Source organism: Temnothorax nylanderi, unplaced genomic scaffold, assembly GCF_030848795.1.
Source record: "Temnothorax nylanderi isolate EJ_2023f unplaced genomic scaffold, tnyl_v1.0 TNYL_tig0388_pilon, whole genome shotgun sequence".
NCBI lineage: Eukaryota > Metazoa > Arthropoda > Insecta > Hymenoptera > Formicidae > Temnothorax > Temnothorax nylanderi.
In genome coordinates, this window is record NW_027249450.1 from 132,386 (window position 1) to 143,055 (window position 10,670).

At 49.0% G+C, this 10,670-nt stretch overlaps 1 protein-coding gene across 1 annotated transcript; it reads left to right on the top strand.

The window, feature by feature from the left end:
* The first annotated feature begins 6,810 nt into the window (after positions 1-6,810).
* On the top strand, positions 6,811-7,957 carry LOC139782104 (uncharacterized). The gene has a single exon (XM_071721057.1). It carries the CDS (start codon positions 6,859-6,861, stop codon positions 7,942-7,944), a length of 1,086 nt encoding a protein of 361 aa, XP_071577158.1. The 5' UTR covers positions 6,811-6,858; the 3' UTR covers positions 7,945-7,957.
* The last annotated feature ends 2,713 nt before the right edge of the window (positions 7,958-10,670 follow it).

Below are 10,670 nucleotides of genomic sequence, written 5' to 3' on the forward strand. Positions count from 1 at the left end.
CTCCAAGCCAGAGAGGCCCTCCTCCAGGAATGGAAGGAGTGGTTAGCGGACCCCCGCCAGGAGTGGGGGAGGAGGGTCTCCGAGGCCATCCAGCCCGTGAGACCGTGCTCATCCGCGTCGCGACGCGTACACGTGGGATCACCACGAGTGGTCTTGCGCCGATTGTCGGACAAAGCGGTCCGTACAATCTGTCGGCTGACATCGCCGACGAAGGAGTCAGAGGTAGCAACAGCGACAGGGACGCCTGACTTCCCCGTGGTCCGAGACATGCCAGACCTCGTGATGCAGGCGGGGTCCGAGGGGACCGGCGACGGGCCCGCGCCCGTGGGGGCAGTCGCGAGCGAGGCCGCGACGCAGGCGGAACCACCCAGGGGCCTGGCGGCCATTAATAGCGCGTTAGACCAGCTGGCGGAGGACTTGGCGCTGGACACGAGCGTGGAGGACGGAAGCCCAGCAGCGTCGGGCAGCTTCCAGAGCCCGACGAGCGGGGAGGACCCCGAGCGCGATGCCGGGGAGAAAGGCCCTAGCGGGGGCAAGTAGATAACCAGATAGCGTTTCGAGGATGGGCGCGCGTAAGGTCGGAGAATTAGATTATAAGTTCAGTTTAAGGTACCGATACGCGGCGGGTGACAAAAAATAAGCCCATCCGGCGCAATTAATTTGTAAGGTTACCACATAAGAGGGCGAGCTTCGGCTTCCGAGCCCGGATTTTAGGACATAAGTTTCCGTCGGTTCAAGTCAGATGAATTTTGTTTTCGGCCTAAGCGCGAATGATTCACCCGCGAGACAGACTGATCGATCAGGGCCAATCGGCGTCCCGATCGGACGCCCCAGTAAGAAAACCGCGGACAGACGAAATCCGCGGGAATAGATAGCCGGTGACCGATGTACGGCACCTGGTACACACGAAAACCGGGTCGGCGTCAAAGTCCGGCCACGCGAAGGTCGAGTTGCGTGACCGCCCGTGATCTCGTTACCCGAGCGTCATCGCCGAGAACAGAGAGCGGATACCGGTTAGGAATGTCGCATAAATGCGTCATCGGGGGTCGGCGTCGACGGCCGACGACACTAGGTATACCCGGACGTCTTCTGCGAGAAGTCGGTCCGGATGCATGTATTGGGGCGCGGGGTAGGACGTGCGCACAGGTCGGCGCCAAGAAAACTCGTAAATTCAGCGAGGTGGAAAACCGCTACCCTGGAGCGAAAAGAGGGGGTCAACCTGAGGGCATGGCCACTGGAAATTTCCACCAACAACATCTGGAACGTTCGGCGGGGGAAAGAGAAAGTTGTTATTGCGCCGCGGCGAACGTTCGAGAAAGTGAAAGCGGCCGTGAAGTCGTGGTGGGGATAGCGGCCGTAAATGGGGAGCCACTGGGAGCAGCGAGACTCGAGGCAGTCTCTCGAGGATCGTCGGCACGGTAACTACATTCTAATAGAAGCACCCGCGATCGCGCTAAGTCCCGCGAGTATAAGTCGAGTGTTTAAACAATCGTTAGCCGTCATCCATAAACAATCGGAAACGCCCGCGAAACGCGTTATTCGTCGCCGATACGAAAGGCGAACGGTACCGAGATACCATAAAGGACTTGCGTGCGTTTGGCGAATTGTGCGACGCCATCTTGTGCGAAATCATTTTGTGAACAACCAAGTGTGTGTAAACCAAAGCCTGCGAATAAAGAAAATAATTATTTGCAACATTAAATGTGGAATTGTCGATTAATTACATCCCACTTACCTGATCAAGCGGATGTCAGCCATCTTGGACAGTCGTTGATCCGGATCGGAGATTATCGTCGGTGATTCATCAGTGAGGGGCGGAGAACGTCCATCCGTGACGAGAATTCAGAAAAGTGCAGTCGTTATTAAGTTAATTTACCAAGTTGCGTATACTTACCTCAGGCGCGGGGCGGTCAGCCATCTTAGCCGGGCGTTAGTCCTGGACATTGATTAATACCTATGATCCATGGGGCGGCGGCACAAACGAGGCATCCGTAGCGAGAACCTGAAGATTAAATAAATTAACCAAGTTGATTTACCAAGATACGCATACTTACCCGTGGCAGCCGATGGTCAGACATCTTGGCCGCGCGTTGATCCTGGTCGGTGGTTAGTACCTATGATCCATGGGGAGACGGCACAGACGCGCCATCCGTTGCGGGAACCTGAAAATTTAATAAATTTTAGAAGTTAGTCAACAAACGTACTGATACTTACCTGATGAGGCGGTGGTCCGCTATCTTTGTCCTGCGTTTATATAGAGCGGCGATTGAAGTCGATGATCCGAGGATTGATGCTGGAAGTCGTCCATCCGTGGCGGGAACCTGAAAATAAAGAAGGATTAATTAGTTTGATGACACATTCGTAAAGCATAGCTAGGAATCACGTATACATACCTTCTCGGTGAACAGAGGTCAAACCGAGTGGCGACCGTTAGACGGACAGATAGCCGCGTGAATCGGGCCCAAACCGTGCCGTACGGTCACACCCGTACTCGAGGAGTGGGTGGAGGGCAATAAAAAGCAAGTTATTGCCTTCCATGCTGTGCAGATAATGACTGGCCATGGATGTTTTAGCAAATATCTGCACAGCATCGGGAAAGAGCGCACCGCGCACTGCCACTACTGTCCGGAGGGGGCGGACACGGCGCAGCACACGCTGGAGTTCTGTCCAGCGTGGGCGGAAGAGCGTCGTGCCCTCCGGGCTGAGATAGGAGAGGACCTCTCCCTGCCGGCCATCGTCGCTGCGATGGCTCGGCCGGGAGAGGAAAGCAGAGAAAAGTGGAGGAAGTTCGTCTCCTTCTGTGACCAGGTGATGTCGCAGAAGGAGGCGGACGAGAGAGTGAGGAGGGGGGAAGCCGCCCCTCCTCAATCGGACAGTGAGAGTGAGTGAGCTCTCCCTGGTTAACAGGGGAGAAGCTCTGGGCTCCTAGATAGGAGCGAAGGATAGGACGACCGTGTGTGGGGGAGGGGTCGTCTCCCTCCGACGGGGGAACGTCACCCTCCACCCAAATCGTGCGGGCCCCCTTTTCCTCCCTTATGGAGGAGAGAGGAGTGTCAGCACAGGGAGGAAGAAGGGCTGAGAGCCCAAGATAGGTCGGGGAGGGAGGTGGCGGCACGGGGGTGGGTCATAACCCGCCCTCCTGCCGCTGCCATTTAGTGCCGAGCAGGTCGGTAGAGGAGGCGGGTCCGCCACCCGGCGTTTCTCCCTCTCTCGTCCGGGGGGCGGGTGAGCGGTTGGGGTTCACCGCTCGCCCGCTGCAAAAGCAACCTCGGAGGGAGGGGTGGCAGATGAGGGTGGTGGCACTCATCCGTCACAGATTAGGATTAACTCGCCTTGGCGAGACGTGCGGGGGGGCCCATGGATGTGATCAGCGCGTTTCCCGGGGCCCCCCTCCATGGCACAGTGTTAGGGTCACTCATGGGAGTTTTAGCCGGTAGGCTGCGCGCTTGCGTAAGTGAGCGCGTAGAATCCGGCACTCCCCTGCCCCACCCCGGGGGTGGGGGGTCTTCCCCTCTTCGGAGGGGCTACTGGACGAAACCCTGGAGGGGCGGAGGCGCTCCCCGAATGACGGGCGCTCCCCGATTGGATCCTTAACTGGATCCATGACTGGTTGCCCGTCAGGACTGGTTGCCTCCGTTATTCCCTCCGTGGGGATTCCAGTAGTAGAAGATTTCTCCCATGTAAAAAAAAAAGATATTCGGCCCGAAAGAGAAAAATCGATTTTTTCTCCCGACTGCTGCCAACCTTCGGTTGGCGAAGACGAGAGAGTATGCGTTTCACTGGGGCCGAACCTTTGTTACCTTAGTTCTCGATAACTACAACATACTATGATATGTGCTTCCGTATATAAGTTTCTTATTGATCAAGCAAGGTTTATAGCTTATAATTATCATTAATCGTTGTGTTAAATAAAAAGCGAAAAAACGATATATTACATTTATACGTTCTCTTATTGGCTATCGACTGAGTTACAGAGGAAATTGATTAACCAATGACATGCATCCGCATGGGGAATTTTAGTGATTTCCAGTTACCTCTATTGAGCTCCGGCAGAACGTACAGCTGTTCTGTTCATCGCTGCACGCTCATTGGATATCGCTCGTCGTGCACGATGTTATCGCGCGCGCTGGTCTGCTCTATTGCTCACATGTCATATTTGGCCGGTAGTTAGAGGTTAAGTTTGTTTATACAGGTTTAATCTTTACAAAATTAAATAAAAATATAATAAATAGTGTGATAAACAGTAATACACTGCCTAATACAAGTTTGTTTATCGAATCATTTCCTTGGAAATACCATGTGGTATCAAGTATCTTATATGTGTGTATACATACAGGGTGTCAAGTAATAAGCGGATCACTGCTCGTGATGCCCGTGATGGGCAGTTAAAGCGGGTAAAACTGAATCGAAAAGTCTTTTACTGTTTTGTAAGTATTTCAATAATTAATAAGAAAATAATTAATAAAGATACGCGAATCAAGATGCGTTCGTGCGATTCGACGAGAAGGAGCAGCCCAATGTTTACGTTGCTAGGCCGCGGCGAGATATTGGGAGGAACGCTATGTTTATAACAAAAATTATTAACTATAAGTAGGTAAGCTATGGGCGCTCTAACCAAGGGGCAATGAGGGGGGTGAGGGGCGGGGGGTATACCGCGGGAGAGGAGGGGGGGTGTACCGCGGGGGGGAACCGCGTTTTCGGGCACCGCGGGGGAGGGGGAGGGGAGGGACCGCGTTTTCGGGCACCGCGGGGGAGGGGGAGGGGGGACCGCGTTTTCGAGCACCGCGGGGGAGGGGGAGAGGGGTACCGCGTTTCCGGCGCCGCGGGGGAAAGGTCCGCGGGGTGAGGGGACCCGCGTTCGCGTTTTCGGGCGCCGCGGGAGAGGGGTCCGCGGGGTGAGGGGACCCGCGTTCGCGTTTTCGCCGCGCCGCGGGGTGAGGGGCGACCGCGTTTTCGCCGCGCCGCGGAGTCCGCGTGCAATGGCCGCGTCGGTCCGCGTGACGTCACACGGCACGCTCCCGCTCGCGTTATCTCCCCCTCGTAGATGTTCTCTCGCGCCCCCGTCCCCCGTTCGCGCGCGTCTTCACGGTCGCGCGCGATCCCTCTCCCCCGTTCGCGCGCGTCTTCTCGTTCTCTTTCCCTCGCGCGTTCTCGCTCGCGTCTTCTCGCTCCCGGCTCCCGGCTCCCGTTCGTGTTCTCGCTCACGATCGCATATCTTTTCTTCGCCGACGATATTTAATCGTTTAGATCTTAATATTTAATTTTTAATATTACATTTAAGTAAACGATAAACGAAGACAGCTTAATGACAGGGAACGGTAAATGAAAAGGAAAAATAATTAAAATTTTTTTAACCATATTATATGCATTTATTTATCATGTAGCGCATTATACACAATAGTATCGGCAGCATATACGCCAACAGTTCGCAATCTATTAGCGAATTTTTATCATAAACTTCATGCAAGCTTCTAACTGCATTACATTTATCGGTAATACAATTTTGGCGTAAAATTGTTACAAATTGTTTAAATTTTTCACTTACGCCGTGAACATTTTGACATAGTTGAAAATATACATTTTCGACGCAATGTTCTAGTTCGAACAGGAAGAGTACGGTTGACGGTTTCATGTACAGGCTGGTGTCGCACGATGTCAACTTTACAATATCTGCGTCACGTATTTTAACGAGTTCCAGATCTCGAAACGCTAGCGATGAAGGCGCCGGTGACTGCACGAGTCGCTGAATATCTGCACGTTTTTCGATGAATGTCACCCACGTTGCATGAGGCAGAATTATCCGATTGCCTCGATTATCGCCAATAAGTATATCCACAGAGGACATAGGTCCCGCGTTGATTCCAACATCCAAAAATTTATACGCTGTCGATGTCAAGGCAAATCTTCTTCCCAAAATACGAGGCGCGTAGCGGGGTTTATCAAAACTGAAAAAATACAATTATGTTTATAAAAGATTTTTTTGCACAAGCATATACGAAAATTAGCGGTACTTACTCATTGTGCTGTTTCTAGCACGTTTCATCCTGAATCGGAACGTAGTAGTTCGCACCGTAAGTGTACATCGTAACTGGAGGCTGTTTGCGACGTACTCGAACCGTATCAAACTCTTGACTGCGCTCTAGAATCCTCGTAGACTATTTATACGTACAAAAATGCGAATCTTGCAAATAGCGCCAATGTACGGCTGCTGCTGCATGGTGACCACCACCACATATATGTTAAATGAGATATCTTTGTCAAGAACATTCGTGATGAGATCACCTCATCGGGCATCAAATATGATTTATTTTCAAGAGCATACGTGTCTCGCAATGATTTCATCGAACACGTGCAAAACTGCAAATTTTGCAATTTCGCATAAGTCAATTGCGCGATATTGTTTTCAAGAACATGTCGCGACGTGTCTGGCGATGATTTTATCGAACACGTGCAAAACTGCAAATTCTGCAATTTTACATAAGTCAATGGGGCGTTATTGTTTTCAAGAACATACATGTCTCGCGATGATTTCATCGAACACGTGCAAAACTGCAAATTTTGCAAATAGCGCCGATGTACGGCTGCTGCATTGATACAGATCAAATCACCGAAAGTCAATGGCGCGATATCGTTTTCATGAACATACGTGTCTCGCAATGATTTCATCGCACACGTGCAAAACTGCAAATTTTGCATTTTTTCGGAAGGCGCAAATGTACGGATACAGAGATGAAATTAGATATGATAAAAACAAACGATGCATCATTAGTAGAATATAGGAGGACGAATCTGGGGGATACGCTCAGCAGTTGAGGACTGGAAGTCGCGAGTACAACAAATTGTGGTAGAAAGAGGAACATGGAGCAAGAGTTGTTGGACCAATCCACCCTTTTAAATTCGAGGGAAGACTTTGCCGCGTGGGAGCAACGATGCGACGAGTTTATCGAATCGTTGGAAGAACAAAGCCGAATTAAACGGCCACGATTATCGATCGGTCTCAAACAGTCGTTGGTCGCCTGTATCGCACGACTCGAAGGTCTGAAAGACTCGGTACGTCAACGTTTTGTGCATGTGGGTGCAGGATACAGTGCGAGTGAGACAAGACTCAGATGGCGCGAGATAGATACGGCTTTTGAAAGTCGTATACTGACCGGTGTGGTAATAAATTCCAAACACATCGACCCTCATCAATTTCTCAAAGATGCGAGAGACATTGTACTCATTCATGTGCGGAACGTCATGCAACGACATGACAATGTAAAAATAAACACAATGTTTGATGGTGAATTTGTTGCGGGTGACAAACGCGCAAATAAAAGTATCGCAACGAGAAACTATGAACTCTTTCGTGAGTCCGATCTGTGTGAGTGGTACAAGCGACACGTCATCGAGCCTACCCTAGCATCGCTGGAGGAATTCCAGGAACGTGATAGCGGATGGGCGTTGTCGCGTATACTTAATTTGACTGTTAACGTAAACAAATATAATCCATTGCACGCGGGGTGTTTTGTGGAAATACCGCAAGAAATTAAATTGAAGAGAGCGGTGATAAACGTGCGATCAATGGACAATGCATGTTTCGCATGGTCAGTGGTGGCTGCTCTGCATCCAGCCCAAAGACATGCAGATCTGGAATCGTCGTATCCTCATTACACGTCGGTGCTAAATCTTACAGACATTAAATTTCCAATGACGTTGGATCAAATTAAACGGTTTGAAAATCACAACGATATATCAATCAACGTCTTCAGCATCGAGAAAAAAAACAAGGAACTTGCGATCTTGCCAATACGGGTTACTGGTCGAAAGATGGACAGACATGTAAATCTGCTGTACGTGCAGGACGACAACGTAGGACATTTTGCATGGATCAAGAATCTGTCCCGCCTCGTGAGCTCGCAACTGAGCACGCACCATGGTCGGAAATACTTTTGCGATCGGTAAGTATACATCCTAATAAATAATAATTTTTACGTAAAAAAATATATTTTAAAAAAAATTCTTTATTTACAGATGCTTGCACTACTTCGGCTCCAGCGAGAAATTGGAAGCCCACACCGTCGACTGTCAGGAGATGAACGACTGCGCGATCAAGTTACCGAGCGATAACGACAAGTGGTTGGCTTTCAAGAATCACGGCAGGAAGGAACGAGTTCCGTTTATCGTATACGCCGACCTTGAATGTACCCTGGAGAAGATGGAAGCGGATCCGGAAACGTCCAGGTACACATATCAACATCATCGCGTGTTTAGCATAGGGTACTACGTGCGCTGCTCATACGACGACTCGCTATCAATGTATCGGTTTCGTCGCGATAAGGATTGCGTCGCGTGGTTCGCCGAGGAGCTAAGACGTTTAGCTCACGACGTAAAGACAATCTTGTCCACTAATATACCCATGGCGAATTTCACGCGAGACGAGTGGGAAAAGTTCAACAGCGCAACGCACTGTCACGTGTGCGAAAAACCGTTCGAGCCAGACGACGTGCGAGTACGCGATCATTGTCATCTGACCGGTCAGTACAGAGGTCCCGCGCACTCAAACTGTAATCTGAACTACAAAGATTCGCATTGCATTCCCATAGTTTTTCATAATTTATCTGGCTACGACGCGCATTTTATTATAACTGAAATAGCAACAGCGTACGAAGGACATGTAGACTTGCTCCCAATCACAAAAGAGAAATACATTTCATTTACGAAAAACGTTAAAAGCACCGAAGATAAAGATAAGAAAACTTGCGTCAAATTGCGATTTATCGATTCGTACAAGTTTCTCACCGCTAGTCTCGACAAATTGGCATCTTATCTAAGCAAGGATAAACTGCGAATATTGCAACGCGAATTTTGTAAAATATCCGCAGAAAATTTTGATATGCTGACACGAAAAGGCGTATTTCCGTATGAGTACATTGACTGCGTCGAAAAGTTGGAGGACTCGTGTTTACCGCCGCGCGACTCGTTTTATAGTTCATTGACAGGTGACACCGTATCCGAGAGCGATTACGCGCACGCCGTCAACGTCTGGCAGCGGTTCTCCATTGGAACGCTCGGTGACTACAGCGATTTATATCTCAAAACCGATGTCTTGCTGTTGGCCGATATCTTTGAAAATTTTCGCGATAGCTGCGTCGCGAGTTATGGACTCGATCCGGCGTATTATTATACTCTACCAGGTTTTACGTGGGATGCTATGTTGAAGCATACACGTATCAATTTCGAATTGCTCACTGACATTGACATGGTCATGTTTATCGAACGCGGCATACGCGGCGGTTTGAGTCAATGTTCAAACAGATACGCGCTGGCCAACAACAAGTACATGCAGTCGTACGATCCATCGAAACCGTCGTCATATCTGATGTATTTTGACGTAAACAACTTATACGGCTGGGCAATGTGTCAACCATTGCCTTACGCAGATTTTCAATGGGTCGACGACGTAACCGATTTTAATGTTATGGATGTTGCGGTGGATTCCACGATAGGCTACATTCTCGAAGTCGACTTGGAGTATCCGCAACATCTTCACGACGCGCACACTGACCTACCATTCTGTCCGACGCGCGATAAACCACCCGGTAAGCGACAGGACAAGCTCCTCGCAACATTATACGATAAGAAACGTTATGTCATACATTATCGCAACCTGCAGCAGTGCACTCGTCACGGTCTCCGTGTAGCAAAGATTCACCGCATATTGAAATTCGCGCAATCTCCATGGCTTCGCGATTATATAAAACTTAATACGAAATTTAGAACATTGGCCAAGAATGATTTCGAGAAAAATTTATACAAATTGATGAATAATGCTGTGTTTGGCAAAACCATGGAGAATGTGCGCAATCACGTTGACGTGCGACTCGTGACTCATTGGGAGGGTAGATACGGCGCGGAGGCATTGATCGCGAAACCAAATTTTCATAGCCGAAGCGTCTTTTCGGAGAATTTAGCAGCAATAGAAATGCGAAAACTCGAGGTGAAGTTCGACAAACCAATCTACGTGGGTATGTGCATCCTCGATATATCCAAGACATGTTTGTACGAATTTCATCACGAGTACATGTTACCGTTGTATCGCGACAAGTGTAAAGTCACGTACACCGATACTGACAGTCTCATTTATCACATCGAGTGCGAAGATGTGTATGACACCATGAAGCGCCACATTATTAGATTTGATACTAGCGATTACGCGGTCGATAATGCGTACGGTATCCCACTCGCCAATAAAAAAGTTCCGGGCTTAATGAAAGACGAAAATAACGGTGCGATAATGACCGAATTCGTCGGGCTTAGAGCAAAGATGTATGCCTTGCGAGTAGACGGTAAGAAAGATACGAAAAAAGCTAAAGGTGTTAAGAGTAACGTCGTAGCCAGGTCGATAACGTTCGACGATTACACGCGGTGTCTGCGCGATGAAATTGAAATAACGCGACAGCAAACCTGCATAAGATCCAAACAGCACGAGGTATACACCGTGTCCGAAACGAAAATAGCTCTAAGCCCGTACGATGATAAACGATACATTATACCCGGTTCTACCGAGACGCTGCCATGGGGGCATTATAAAATATCATTGTAAAATACAATTGTAAATACATTTAGATATGTATGAAAATAAATGACTCATTTGTATGTATAATATGTTTTTATATTGTAATAAATTT